General features: G+C 38.2%; 1 protein-coding gene across 10 annotated transcripts in view; it reads right to left on the bottom strand.

The window, feature by feature from the left end:
* Nucleotides 1–16,344, bottom strand: part of LOC110990473 (SH3 and multiple ankyrin repeat domains protein 2-like) — a 65,612-nt gene that overhangs the window by 12,643 nt on the left and 36,625 nt on the right. For 7 of the 10 annotated variants that reach the window (XM_087134514.1, XM_087134511.1, XM_087134516.1 and 4 more), the window contains 6 exons: nt 11,304–11,462; nt 9,348–9,419; nt 7,045–7,173; nt 4,509–4,689; nt 4,035–4,186; nt 3,457–3,624 (listed from right to left, as the gene is read on the bottom strand). In XM_087134514.1, the coding sequence (XP_086990640.1) occupies nt 3,457–3,624; nt 4,035–4,186; nt 4,509–4,689; nt 7,045–7,173; nt 9,348–9,419; nt 11,304–11,426 (825 nt within the window). In that variant the 5' untranslated portion in view covers nt 11,427–11,462. Of the gene's footprint in view, nt 1–3,456; nt 3,625–4,034; nt 4,187–4,508; nt 4,690–7,044; nt 7,174–9,347; nt 9,420–11,303; nt 11,463–12,314; nt 12,342–12,528; nt 13,236–16,344 lie in introns of those variants that run through there. The other 3 variants (XM_087134512.1, XM_087134515.1, XM_087134513.1) reach the window with 3 other exon arrangements.

Here is a 16,344-nt window from a genome sequence, read left to right as displayed (position 1 = left end):
AAAAAGTACACCAGTTATGCACTTCATGCAGCTGACTTCAATGTTTTAGCTGTCATCTCATGCACAATTCACGCTTATTTCTCTTACGGTTGATTTTTTTACCGAAGTTGGATGAATAAAAGAAGTTTTTATTGTAACTTCCAGTCTGATGACGTCATCAGCCCCAAATTTCACACACGTTGACTAGGTAAAGATGGTCATCTACATCATTTTTCAGGCGATTCGGACAAACAGACATCTATTCAAAATTCATTTTCGGAATTTTTAACCTGTCGCTAGAGGGCACTTGACAATTAGGTGACGTCATCAGTGGATGATTTGAAGAATACTATAACCCAACAGGCTAACACCGTTGTAAACAACTTGATATCTATTACCACTTTTAAACAATAAGGCCACTTCCGTTTTCGACCGGAAGGAAGGGTCACGTGATTTGACCATACAAGATGAATTCAAGACCACATTTTATCCAGGCACTTGCTGCAAACAGGATATTGCGGGAGGCCATGGTTGATTTTTTATGGATTTTTATACATTTAACGGAATATTGAAATATTCAAAATTTAATAATAAATCATTTGATGACATCATCATGATGTAAATATTTCAGAATTATATTTGTTTTATATTTAGTGCTATAGTAAGTTTGCCGACGATCAACGATTACGAAAATAGCACCTTGAAAATGTGTACAAAGTCAATGGGCTAAAATAAATATTGAAAAATCAATAATAAATCGCTTGATGACGTCATATTTCTCGGACAATCTGTACATAAGGGTTCTTCATTGGTAGAAGTTTGATGAAGATCCAAAGCTGCTAAAGCACTAAAGTGGTGGTGACCACAAACGTATACAAAACAAACTGGCTTATGAGCAGAAGAAGAAGAAGCAGCAAAAAAAATGACGAAAAAAATGCCTTTTTCGCAAAATTGCAAAAAAGCCAAAAATGTAAAAGGAATTCGCATTTCGCACGTTAACCAAAATTTTTCCACCCTGCGAATTCGCAGCAAATAGGATGTGAAAGGGGCAAACAACTTGTGAAAACAGTGTGAAAATTGTGCGAAAACGGTGCGAATTGTTTGTGAACATGGCGTGAAACATTTGCGAATACACTGAGAAAAAAAATGTGTGAAAATTTGTGAAAACGGTGCAAAAGATTCCAAAAATTATGCAGTGAAGAGTCCATCACGCAGGCTGCACTGCGATTGGGGCCGGCCTTGGCTACCTCACCACGTGGAGTGTGCTGTTGTAGTCTAGTAACAATTTCCTCGGCCGAACCATCCGGTCCATGCAGCATGATCGCGAGCACATGCTCACCACAGAGAGCCGCACATGCGTGGCACAGCTCTTTTCTTGGATACCATTAATAAACACTCACCAGTGTCTGAGAATGAATTTTAAAAAGTAATCTGGATTTTGAATAATTAAACGGGAGTCATGAAGTCACAGGAGCACATGAAATGTGTGTATATTTACAACAAACTTAACTTGCTCTGCTGTGACAACATGGGTTATTTGCCCACTTTTTATTTATTCTTGTGGTGTAGTTTGGCACACAAAATAATCAACATTGAGACACTACATGTACATGTAGAATTTGTTACCGAAAGGTTTCTTTTTACTGATAAATAAAATCAACTGCTTAAATTGTACATGTATCGTCATGTAGCAAAGCTTGTCTTTTCGCTGATTGTGTTCAGCATGACATATCGGGTCTGTTTTCACTTGGGTTTTCAGATGACATGTCACTTTCTGTGGTCACATGGTTATTGGGAAAAGTCAGCGATGGGACTGTCCATGAATGGGCGTGCAGTAGCAACCGATGTCACGGTGGGTGTAGATGCACAGGGTGGCAGTTTTTGAAGAGATTTGGTGCTGTTTTTTGATCGGCGTCACGAAAACGTTGAAATATCCGGATACAAGGCATTTATTCTGAAATTACGATACATACATCTGCCAATACATGTAAATGTAATTCACATACCGGTACTTGACAAGATGTGGATACATGTACACGTACATCTATCTGTACATGTGCACATATGTTGGACGTTCATCCAAGTCCATTTTACGCTAGGCTGTGCAGTTGTAACGCTCAATTCTGTTAGGTCCCCTTGAGAGCACTATAACCGGAATCTACTATAATTCAGCTGTTTGGTGTTCAGTGCTGGTCTTCGACCTCCACCATAGCCAGCTTTGATTTCGCCTGTCGCATTGTATTTTTTATTTTGCTCAAAACCGAGAAACATACTACATTGAATTTTTAATGCTGTCTTCCTCAAGTTATCTTCTAGATATTCCAAAGAATTCCCTATTCAGAGATGCGCATATTTGAAACCACAGAGAATAAAACTTTCCCGATGTCTACATGTACAATATATGTACATGCACAAATACTACTTAATGAAGAAAGCTTGCAAAATTATTTCCCCACTACTAGAGACAATCTGTGAAAATAATTTCCCACTTGTGTGAAAAGGTGTGAAAATCTGTGAAAATATTTTCCTACTTGTGTGAAAAGGTGTGAAAATATTTTCTCACTTTTGGCACACTTTTTCCCAATTTGTGAAATGAAAAGGAACTCCCTGGGAAGAAAAAATGTGAAAAGATTTTCCCATTTTGGTGTTAACTTTCAATTGCAATGTTTTGTAACTAGTTCCTGCTCCCATTTTATATGTATATATTTCATTCTCGGTGAAAAGACAAAAAAATGTTGAAAAATCAATCCATGCCATCTGATTTATGCAGGTACTGCATACAGACATGTAAAACAAATAATGAAACTATCACATGCATGCAAAAGTAAGAATAGGTTCATTTAGTGACAGATACAATTTTCCATTCCACGTTTCACCTCATAAACTTATTCTTACCATTGCACTCACAAGCGTACATTGTTTGTTTAATACAATGCCTGGATAAATCCTTTTCGGTAAGAGAACAACCAGTTCTCGCATGTGTGCATTTTGTGACACAGACTCTTGTCTGAAGCACCATCCACTGGTACCAGTAGTACTGTGCAATGTTAGACTGACCTTCCCGTCTAATATACATGTATTCCTCTTTCTTAATACAAATGAAATATATGAAAAGGGGGTGGGAACCAGTCAAATGAAATAAAGATCTATTCAACAAATACCGTAGAATAAAACAAATAATTCTAGGACATGTGATCAATGATCCACCAATCACCATTGTGCGTAATGCATAATCACATTATACAACATTACTCAAAACTGACTTCCGCAAGTTTTGTCTATACATGTGTGTACATGTATAATTCTCATTCATTTTGCAAACAATGGGAATTAGTGGAACAAACTGGTACCGGTACTGGCGCTGAACAGTGAACTCTTCAAATTAAACACTTCTAAAACTAATTAATATGATGAAGGGAAATAAAGCAGTAGAAATGCTGCATTGAAACTTTACAATGATAAAAAAATGTCCCATACATGGTGAATTTCCTTCCAACCCTGCTCATCTGAAATGTTGACAGTTGCTCGGTCTTTCAACAGAAGTTCCGCTATCATTGGATCTCCACCATGCTGTACGTTGTAGTAGAGAGCAGTGAGACCTCTGGAATCTTTGTAATTGGGTGATGCTCCTAGGCTCAACAGTAACTGCCAAAAGAAATTCAATAGAAAATAGCTGAGTGTGTGCGTGTACATGTAACAGTGCTTTCTACCAGTCTGCTATGTACATGTCCAAGCTACTTATTGGTAACACTAACGTGAAAAAGACTAGGTGTGGCCCAATTAAGTAAGCATATGAGACAGGTTTGCTATGTCTTGTGACTGAATGAAGTAAGAATAGGGCATAGCTTTGTCAATCCTTTAAGCTCAGTGTTTGGTAACTGCAAAAGTCAACAAATGGATGTATTTTGTACATATCAACATACATGTAGAATGACAGGTTGTCGTGAGTGACCCTTAAAGGAAGCACAGGAATACACCTGTATCCCCTGAAAGGCAGTCTACAGATTGTTACATTCAATATTCTCTGAATGTCTTCTACATGTACAGACTGGTACCTCTATAATAGACTGATTGCCTGACTTAACAGCCTTGTGGAATGCTGTTTTTCCATCTCTTGCTCTGTAGTCAAGATGTGCACCACCACTGATCAATGCCTGGATTACTTCTTCTGAGTTCTTTATGGATGCAGCAACAGTCAGTGGAGTTTCTGGAAGAAAGATGTAGAAATGTACATGTACATGTAGATATTCACAACATCTGAGAACCACTCCATTAATCATACTGAAATACACACATTTTGACCACCCAATCAATATAATGTTAACATGTTACATAAAGTCACATTTGTTCTTTACTTCTATCATTGCTTTTAAGCAAATAAAGGGGCCAAAAGGTTGAATTATTATGGCTCTAGTGCAATGTTCAACAAGTCACAGAATCACTTTTTTCCTTTTTCCAGCTAGATGACGGACTAGCAGAATTCACATGTGACAGCTAATTGAAAGGAATGAATATTAATGAATACAAACCCCCTGTACTTTCTTCATGGATATTAGGATCCATACATTTCCCTGTCATCTTGGCAATCTTGTCAGTATTTTTACTCCGTGCACATTCAAAGAACATCTTGATGTTAGCTTTGTTATGATACTTCCTGACCTCCTTGATGTCCAGTTTTATCTGTTTGTAAACACGTCTCTTGTATTTGAACTACACAGATAGAAAATAAGACAAACAACACAAACGTTTTTAAATATATCTGTAAATACAGGATACTAAATGAATTTCTGATTTAAACTTTAAAACTATATTTAATTTCTTTTCTTTCTGATCCCTTTCACGATTGATCTAATCTACCGTACAGTAGAAGAAACACAATTCAACCTCAGCAAATTTTCAGTCCAGGGCAATGACTTTTGCACATACATGAACATGTAGTAATGGTGAAGGGAAATGGCCAAAGAATTGTCTCACTTAGCAGGATCAAAAATAAAGGCAAGATTCACCAATGGTTTTTACTTCAATTTTATAAGATTGGCAAATTTATGGAAATCAGATTTCATTCCACTAACTTGTTTTATATTTTGAATTACAGGTACATTGTAACTCCTCTGAGAAAAGTCAAGAAAAATAGTGTGTTTTCAAAAGTCAAATTGAAGATCTTGGAGTTTGTCTTGTGCAAAACTACAGAGCACTCTGATGAAGCAAACGATACACACAAGAGGTCAACTTGCTGATGAACAGGTGTTCTTTCCCTTTAAAAGTGATGTTCATTTTGTCGCATGTCGATAATATTGTTTTTGGCAATTACATGTAGATGTACATTTAGGTTTTCAAAAAGAACTGAGATGAAAAAGCCATTTTACTTATTACTGTACATGTGGAAGATCTGATCATGAATTACTGTTACCGTACACGTACTCGTACAGTACATGTACATGTACCTGATACATGTACGTACATGTACAAACCGATATGAGTACTCTTTGCCAGAGTAACCACTTGTATTGCTACTGGTAAACACTAGTACCAGTATTATGGGGTCCATTTTAACCATTACTTATACACGTCAGGCACAGCCATTCAAAATGCCAGATGCCTGTTTAAAATCTTTGCACAAACCCAATTTTTCTTTAGAAACATTTTGACACGGTGTCATTTTTATACCAAATAATGTGATGTGGCATGTGCATGTACTGTACATGTATGTTGGCCACTTTCACAGTGCAGGTATTTATAAAGCTTTCAGTGTTTACACACAGGCAGTATTGTTTGTCTCAAGGTATTTATCACTTTACTGGGCAAGATCTAAGGACTTCATAGACAAATGTTTTGGTCATGGTATGTTAAAATACATGTATGCAAGTTCCTTGAAAAAATTATTTGAGTGAAAAAGGTGGCCAAATTCCTCAATGAATCACTCAATTCTAAAATGAGCATACAAATGAACAAAAAAGCAGTACATGTACGGTACAGTGTCATCTTTTCTCTGATCACTTGTCTGTTCTTTGGAACTTGAAACAGAAGAAACCGCCTTTCCCTGTTAAGGAAGTCACTTACAGGAACATTAAATCGATTAACATTGATTCTTTGAAAGCTGATTAAGATTCTTCTAAGCTATGTATGATGCCCCTCAGGATCTTGAAGAGCTTGCCAAGTGTTATAAAAGTACACTAGAAAGCATCTTCAATAAACATGCCCCTTTGAAGTCTAAAACGGTCATCGTTATAGAGCATACGTCTCTGATTCCGGAGTACCCGGCAGGAAGTGGTTAACATACAAAGCCATCAATGGTCTTGTTCCAAGATACTTAATGAATCTTGTCATCATTAAGAAGGAGTTTAGATATCATCTCAGGTCAGCAAGCAACGGTCCTTTGTTAAGTTACCCTAACGGTAAAATGCTACTCACACTTGGTGACAGGGCATTTGCAATGGCTGCTCCTAAATTATGGAATGCCTTGCCAGGGCATATACTGTGTGAGCAAAGCCTTGCCGTTTTTAAATGTAAAGTGAAAACTTACCTTTTTAATGTTGCATTTGTACAGTGATATATTGCACTGCAAGATTCGTGATTTTATTAATTTTATCTGGGGTTAGTAAGGTTATTATTATTTTTGATTTTAACGTAGGTTTATCTGTGATTCATTATTTTAGTGTCTGGTATAATTACTTTTCTTTTATAGTAGGTAAGGTTAGAGGCGTCTGTCCCTGGGAAAGATCGAAATATCAACGATGCCAGCAGGGTTAGGTTCTCCCTGTTGACGGGGCAGACGTATCCCCATACTCGCATTGGGTACTAGCACGGTGACATTCATTCATTTATCCTATTTATTTACATGTACCTTATCCTTTCATTTCTTAAACTAATTATTTTTTACGCTAACTTGTTGTCTTGTACTGCGACGTTGATCATTTTTATGGAAACGGCGCATAATGGATTTTCAATTGTTATTATTATTATTCGTGCAATGTTGGCCCAAATACCGGTAGTGATCCCAATGAAGTAACCAAACATCCGGCTGAGTCTCCCTCAATTGGAAGATGGTTTGCAAAGAAAAAGTACCTCTAAGAATGGCATGTTTGCAGGGTCAGTGGGATAGTCACTGAATGGTCTCTCTTCTTCCAAGAATTTACCAGCTTTACCATGTGATGGTGGCAGGTAGAATCCAAAGTTTAAGCTGTCTGTCAGTGGCTATCAAAGAAAAGAAAAATACAATATTCAATGAAACCACATCAAAGCATTTAGAATTTGCACGTACCGGTACATGTACCCCTTTTTAGTTTTATGTACACCACAATAAATGGATTTACATGTACCAGGACATGTGGACATGTATACTGGTACATGTACATTTGGTACCGGTATGTACATGTACACACTTACATGCACAGTACATGTATGTGAGTAAAATGGCTGCACATTTTTCAGCAGGCAAATTTGCCGAAAAATTTTGAGTGCAAGCTACCGGTAATTTGCATAAATGTACACCATACATGTATGTGTACTCCATAGGCAAATTTAAAGATTACATGTACATGTATGACAGAAAGATTATTTTGCATCTTTTTTAAATTTCAACTAATACCACTACCCGTACATCCTAGTACTGTACATGTACTGCACAGTACAAAAAGATCAGTTTTACAGGCTACATGTACATGTAGTTTCAGAAATTGTAGTCAAGGCATGGGGGTTCAAGTAGTCTTGTTTACAAGACCTTCCTGTTGTTTTATTCGCAAACCAAGAATAATACAACCCATCGCCGTCAGAGGGCCCCTTCTCAACAAACCGCGCTCCACTCTAATCCACGTCACTCACGTACTGTACAGTACAACTACATGTAACTGTACAGTACATGTTCATTTATACACATACAGACCGTATATAAAACAAACGCTGGGGGCGCTCTCCCACGAACTGCTATCACCCACGAACCGCTGTGAGAGTGGTTCATAGGGGGGAGCGGTTCATGGGAGAGCGCCCTCAGCGTTTGTATGATACAGTGTGTGTGTGTGAATGTACATTGTACATGTACTGTACAATGTACAGTTACACTGTACATGTAGGTGTACTGTACAATACGTGAGTGACGTGGATGAGAGTGTAGCACGGTTTGTTGAGAAGGGGCCCTCTGACGGTGATGGGTTGTCTTATTCATAGTTTGCGAATAAAACAGGAAAGTCTTGTAAACAAGACTAGGATTCAAGTTGAACAAACTTCTTACATATTCCGGTAACGTCATAAAATAGGACATCTGATCATTTTGACATTTGAGCAAGTAGCATTCCTGCATACCTGTACATGTACTGGACATACATTAATTCCTTTTTGATATTAAAGGTACTGCATGTACATGTATTACACATGTGAAAAACAGTTTTGTGAGTACTGCTGTATGTTTATTAATCATGGTGCTATAGGTAGGTAGTGCAAAGTAATGTAGCAGAGCTACTGGAACATGTACAGTATGTTACCAGGTAAGTACAGATGGCCCAGCCAGTCTGTGTTATTCCATGCAATCTACATGGCATGCCACTGACACATGAAATGCCTTCTTGTACATGTACATGTAACTCACCGGTAAGTTACAAAAGGTCTGTTCCACCTACAAGATGAGGTAAATACATGTATGTGGGTATAATTTGTTGATGTCATACAAAGTTTACATGTTATGTAAGAAAACAACGTCACTGAGATACCTATACAGCACAGGTCTTAGGGTAGCCCGGTTTCAGGCACACAAAAATACACGAAACCAGGAACCCCAAAACTGGACAAAAGAGCTGGGCCTTGTGACAAAAGATTGTACTCAGAACAAAAGACCGAGCTGCTGGGAATTGCCAACACTTTTTTCAGTTGTCAATAAGCAGTGAAAATCTGTCCTTATTTTGAGACTATACCACTGTTTGTGGCATTCAGAGTGAGCTGATTACCACTGGGGCCAAAGCGCTGATGAGCGATACAATAACGCTGCACGCTAATCTGGCCTGTATTGAAAATATGTCAGAAGTGCACTGTGCCAGTTTTGGAAACAAAAGGAAGCTACCGGTACATACATGTAACTCTGCTATCTGGGTTCTTTTTACAAAGGTGGCAGACCTGGCTGAAATACTCGAGCGTCAATAGATGTTGTCTGTCAGACTAGTGTAGTCACCAGACAGTTATTTGTGTGGGTGTAAACGTCCAGTAAATGCAGCTATGATTTTTGAAGAATTTTGAAAAGGGAAAATCTTGAAAATCCCCGGTTTTACATGTACATTAAGAAGTAACTTCAAATTCCACCTGGCAGCATGTGGTTAATGGTTGAATCTCAGACATCTACAGAATATTACAAAAAGATTACATTTAAATTTGGGAATTCTTACCTTACTTAAACTTTTAAGCAGCTGTAATTTGGCAAACCATATCGTTCGATCCCGTCTAAAACAGAAACAATTCTGAAAGCAAAATTACAGAATAGTTTTCAACAATATAACTTAAGGAATGCAAACCAACAACATCACAAGAGCATGAGTGGAACACAAGATAATGTAGTTTGTACATGTGTCCCCTATACCTCAGGGCCAAAGGCCAAGTGGTACATGTACATGGGATACCGTTCACAATATGGGGCCGATGGGTACCCCCCACGTGTCCAATCCCTTTACACACTCTAGACTATTGCTACCTAACACATCTCCCCTAGAAGTCTGTAAAGAATTCCTGAGATTTCGATCACACAATGACCAACACAAAGGGGGGGAGGTTCTCTCCGCCCCATACATGTATCTTGCATCATATGGTACTTGGGACACAGATGCACTACATTATTCTGTGTTCCATGAGCGTGAGCATAACAAATTTATCTTCAAGCAAACTTGACACAAAGTAAAGATGTTCTCAGGGCCAATCAGTATATACTGTACATGTATATGCACAAATGCACCAACTTTGAATTGACAGTAAATTTTGTAATGGTGCATTTTGCTTTTAGTGTAAACATCGTGCATTGCTTGGAATAAGGAAAGTACATTACGCAGGGTTTGACAAGGACCAGTATGTTATGTTTAGTACTCACTGAGCTGAAACTTCATCAGGTTTGTTCTTACGCAGAGGCCCCCTTCTTTAGATTTTGAGTACAGACTATACATGTACTGTGTATACAGTACAGTGTACTGGTACATGTATATGTACTGTACTAGTACATGTACATGTATGCTGACTTCCCTTCTCTTACAGACAGAAACATCATCTCTTTGATCATACATTGTACCCTGTTCTGCTTGGGTACCCTTGCGTTGGAAGTGGATACTGAGTAACATGTGTATATGTACCAGGTACATGTACATGTAGTATCCTCTCTGGTACATGTACACGTACCGGTATTATAACGTACCGGTATTCCTCTGGGGTTTTCCTCCCATCTCTAAACCTGTAACTGCTTCTCACTCCTCTCTACAGGTTTGAGGAATCCGTGGTGTCATTTCCAGAAATAATTGATAATGATAATAATAATAATTTTATTTCAGTAACATGTCAATCAGCAAATTAACGCAGTACCTACATGTACATGTAAATGTACCAGTGGATATACATGTATGTATACTGCACTGATGCAGAGTGTGACCCCACCCATCCCAATAAGATAATTTTTATATAACCCTGAACAGCACTTGTATGACTCACTGCGACAACATGCGAAGAATAGGGTTGAAATCCACTACCAGTAGTTACAGAAGATACATGTACATCTGTACAACTACATTTTCAGCCTGTTAGATACAGGTCTATAGGATGATTGTTTCTTGAGACACTAAAGTGTTGATCAGGAAAATGGTCAACCAAATCTATCCTTTACATGTATGTCATGTATGTTGAAAAAGGTGCCTCTCCCTCCATTTCTTTCAGTTGAGCAAGCTTTAACATAAACAAGAAACTACACTACAGGCTAGTTACTAGTATCGAAACATGCATTTAAGCTCAACACTATTTTGTAAGAACATTTGAATAAAACCTTAACAAAATATGTAACAAATAAAAGTAGTGCATTGAAGAGAAACTAATTTATCTTTTCAATTGGCATTACAAATACATGTTATGTACATGTACCGGTATGTACATGTACATGTACGAGTATGCACAGGTAAAGGGTGCCAGTACATGTACATACTGGCCTTTAATTACATGTATCCTCTAATTATCCCAAACGATGAATGATACATCACTACCAATGGACTAAACATTAAATCTGAAATTTAATTAGTGAAGAAAGATTACACAAACTTGGAAACAAACATCAAAACAAATTTTTTAAAAAGGGACACCATAAATTCTTCACATACCTCCACTTCTAATTCGGGTATCCTGACTCTGATTTTGAAGAAGTCTCCACCGGAATCTGTTGACCCCCCTGAGCTGAGAGATTCAACTGACCCAGTATTGCCGTTAGAAAATGGAAGCTCCATGCTGCCAGACTGGGCTGTAGTCTGGGCTGCCCTTACCTAACGGTACAAAAAAACAAAAATATATTTGCTTCATGTATGTACACGTATATGTTTATATATCTGGAAGCACCCCCCTCACTGGCAAAGAACAGAAGGCGTGCTCTGCCCCATACTAGTACATACATGTAACCTATGTACCCAGGCATTGATGTGACCAAATGGTTTTATGGGAGAGAAGCGGGGGGGGGGGGGATGTCATAGCCACTATGTACACATACATGTACAGTATACTGTAGAGTATGTGTACCCTGTACATTGTATACTACTTTGTACCCATACATGGGTATCATGCAAGGACACAATCCTCAGATTGTACATGTACACAAAAGGTACATGTATATGTACATTGTACACATACATACAACTGTATCGTAAAATGCTACTGTATACATGTACAAGGTAGGGTGCATGTATAATGTACATGTATGTATACATGTAGGTCTGAGGGGTAGTCTGATTTAATGTGCAAACATGGGCTAATCTTGACTCCCAACCAGAATCAAGAATTGTCATTTCACTCCCCTGAAACAGAAAGTTGAAAACAAGCACACCCATGGTAAACCTTTACTACATTGTACATGTACATGTATTATGACATCAGGAGATACTACATACATGTAGTGAGTACATGTACATGTACCTGGTGATCATGCATCTCTTCAATGAGGCAAACCTTTCCATGATGATCTTTCCAGTTGTTCCACTATAGAGGATTTTCAGTCACATGATTTTTGATGGTTAGTGTTCAGTTTACACAGACGTACATGTACGTGGAAACGTGCACGCCTTCAAAGTCTATGGCGTACATAAATTGCTAACAGAAATACACAGATTTGAAAATGCTCGCACCTCCAGGGACATGGTACACTTCCTGATACCAGTACATGCACTTTGCCCGTCATGTTACCTGACGATGAAAACCACTATAATTTATAAATAGGTGTAGGCATTTAATTCATGGCACTGCACATGTATTTAAGCACACAAATTTAGTTTTAAATCAATTTTGTCTTACTCAACCTCAACATGCTATGGTACATGTATCAGTACATGTGCAACTTACCGGTACCTTGGTAACTACATCAACAGAATCCCATGCAAGCATCTTGACAATCAAAGGAAGGTGAGTGTAAATGTACACGTGTGTACACGTTTGTAGCAAGGTAAGAATCACCACAGTTACTATGAACCATTCATTTCCACATGAGATTACACATGCTGTAGTCGTCTCCCACTCAGGCACATCAGCCTCCACACAGGCATGCTTCAGTACAACCAATGTACATGTAGCCAGGCACAAATTACACAATGGCGACTATTCTCAAAGAATTATAGAAATACATCTGTACATGTACCGTATAAGACAGGACAGTCAGTTACATGTACTGTATATGTGCATGAATAATGCAGTCACATGCTCTGTCCCTATGTATGCACATGTGTACATGTACTGTACTTGAGTGCTTGTACATGCACGTGTACAGTGTAGGTCTATACCTGGACAAATGTTCAGTGCGGTGCGTACCGTGCACCTGAACACGTACACTGTAGTGATGTTAAAGATTTCAGTAGACTACAAAATTATCTTCCACGTGTAAGTCAATATCGAAATTGTGTACAACAATAACCCAAATCCAGCATTTGTCAAGTGGCTGTGCCACAGAAGTCTGATAAACAGATACGACTGCAGTATGAAGTGCTGCATCACCAAGACCTCTAACCCACCACAAAACACACTGAGCACAATGCAACTAGCTACATAGGAATACCAGCAACACGTTGCAGTGGGGGTGTTCCCACATAGATATGTAATGACTCACTTCAAGAATAGGTGCCACACCAAAACAATGAATATTCATCATATAACACACATGTACTACCATATACTTTATATGCACATTCAACGTCATTAAACTGTCATCAATCACAAAGACTGTTAGTTTAATATACATGTACATGTATAATATACATACTATGTACTAATAACAGATAAAGACATTATCTGTTTAATATACACATACTGTATGCACGTATAATAAATGTCCATTACATGTACATGTACATGTACATGTACGGTACAGTGTACCATACATCTACAGATTTGTGAATATTTAATTCAAAGAATGAGGAATGTTGGACCTTAGCCATTAGCAACGCCCAACATACATGTACACATTACGATTGTCTTTTAAAAAAGAGGATACCGAGATACATGTACATGTAATTTGTTTGTTTCTTGAACGTGACTTATTACTTTTGTCAATGGAAACCATCATGTTTCATTATGACATCCTCCAGTATGACACCAAAAAATTCATATTTCTTTCAAAGATGACTCAGCACAAAGTAGTGTGCATGTAATGGACCAAGTCAGAAATGGCTTTGCATCAAATACAATGTACATGAATTTGTACTGTCCAGAGATGGCTTATTTAGTCAGGATTATATGATGCCTGTTGGAATCTCCAAAATGCATGATACCCATTTTGAAGTACGAAGAACAAGGGCAGAAGTTTGCATTGAAAGAAATGGGGTGCATGTACAATGTATGTTGAAGGACACTGGGGTTAGGCAATAAGCCTCTGCATGCATGTACATGTAAAAGGGTTTTTACACTAAACGAATTCCCCGGGAAATTTCGGTCGGTCTGTTCACACTACCAAAGAAATATTTACCCCTGCTCGGGAGTAGGGTTAAAGGAGAAAACCCCAGGGATTTAACATTTTCCCAAGGGAAAAGCAACTACTGAGAACGTCTGCAGGTTTAAACTTACTGAACTTATTGAACTTTTTGCATCTGGGCTAGTGTGTTAAGCCATTATCTAAGAGGTCAGAGGGTCACAAATAGCACACCAGATAATTCACATGGTTATTTAGTACTGTAATGCAGCACATGAAACTTTCAAACTTTTCGTCAATATATTTACAGTCAAGTACCAAAAGATAAATAACAAGTGTTCAAAAATTATACATGTACAAATAATTTAATTTTAAAGAATATGTGCAAAATGAATGGTTTTATAATGTAATAAATGAGGTGTCGTGAGCAAGATGTGTTTTGCTTTCTTCTCAGGTATGTGTATTTATAATGGCCTGTGTGGTTAGGTACTAGTCTACTGTGATGCATGGCCTGCGTGTATTGTATCCCCACGTGTCGTGTTTTACTTCTATCGTTCTAAGCTTCCTTCAACTCCACTTTCCTTTCACGATTAACACCAGCACGCAAATATTGACAGATGGGCAGCCATTCTCACACTCGCAACGTCAACTTGGCATATTACGTGATGTAAACAGCAGCAGCTTGTACCTGTGCATGAACAGCATTGTGGGATTGGACTTCCATCCACAACCCATTTGGGAACTTCCGTTTACTCGTTTCCCGGGGTTTGATTGCCAGAGTGTGAAATGACCGTGCATATTCTCGGGAAATAGTGTCCCTGGGAGTTACCAAGTGGGTCTAGTGTGAATGGTTGCTGGGGTTTTGGTGGGGTAAAAATCCCCAGGATTTTTCCAGGGATTTATTTCCCGGGGATTGACTCTGCAGTGTGAAAAGGCCTCAAGTGCAGTTGTCTTTGAATTAATGATTTTGGTAGTGTACTTACTGCTTTTTGTTTTTTCTTTAGAAATCCTTCATGCTGTGCAATCCTGTGACGCATTTAGTGCAAAGCCATTTCTGACACAGTCCATTAAACCACTTTGTGCTCAGTCATGTGTGACAGATATGTAAATTTCTTGATGTCATAAGAAAGAGGACATCATACTGAAACAGATTATACTAACCATTTATCGATACATGTACATGTACAAAATTAATAAATCACACTCAAGAAACATTAATTCAGATTAATTACATGTAATCTCAGGTTTCCTTTTTAAGACACCCTAAATGTACAGAGCACGAAAAGGTCATTTTATACAACTTCAGTTGGCATCTTTCATGAAGTACATACCGGTACATGTATGATCCTGCCTCATGAGCTTGTATAAATTTCTGTTTTCTATGCGTTTGGTGGTCTCATAAATTACATATCACCGATGGTCCAAAAATTCCCACTTCAATCATGTTCACCACTCCCTAAAAAAGTCCTTTTCAAAGTGTACTGCATGGATGTCAGTTTTTTTCTACAGTGAACAGACAAGTGTTCTCCACTGTAACCAAGGGCAGATCCAGGGGGTTGCAAAGAGGGCAATGCCCCCTCCCCAAGCTAAAAACAATTTCAAAGAATGAGAAACAGCCAATTTGGGGGTCTTTTCTTACTTCCCTTTCATTAAAATGTGTGTTAAACACTCCAAAGATGTTGCCTTAAATCTCCCAGAGGCCTATTGTATAAGAGGATACAGCATGGAAAAAATGTCAGATATTTTGGCGCCTCCCTGCCAGAGTGAGTTTGATTCAGGATCCATCTTTGACTAAATCAGGATTGTACACCATTGTTCTCTTATATTGAGGGACTAATCCTTACTGATATTTGAAAGGTTGCAATGTTCAGTACATGTACATATGCAATAAAATACCACGTGACCCTTTTGCAGACACCATTTTACAGTTTTGAAAGTCTCTTATGTACATGTACAGTACATGTACTGATACATACCGTACATACACACTGTACATACCGGGTACATGAACATTGTACAATGTGCAGGTACTAATACTAATAGCTGGTCAAGTGTTCTGAACACAGACAACAATTGTTCTGGTTATGTGAGTCACACTACATGTATGATTCTGTGGTTTTGGTATGGTATAAACAATGAAGTTACCTGAATGGTATTGTTAATGCACAAAATACCCGGTACGTGTACCAGTGTATTAATCATCTGTGACAATATTCAGTTCTCTAGTAAGACACCAGTAAATAAATGGGAATCTCACCCCA

The sequence above is a fragment of the Acanthaster planci genome, linkage group LG03 (genome assembly GCF_054643075.1).
Source record: "Acanthaster planci isolate LZ-2023a linkage group LG03, COTS_SCS, whole genome shotgun sequence".
NCBI lineage: Eukaryota > Metazoa > Echinodermata > Asteroidea > Valvatida > Acanthasteridae > Acanthaster > Acanthaster planci.
The sequence above is the reverse complement of the archived record's forward strand: the minus strand, read 5'-3'. Positions and strand labels throughout refer to the sequence as shown.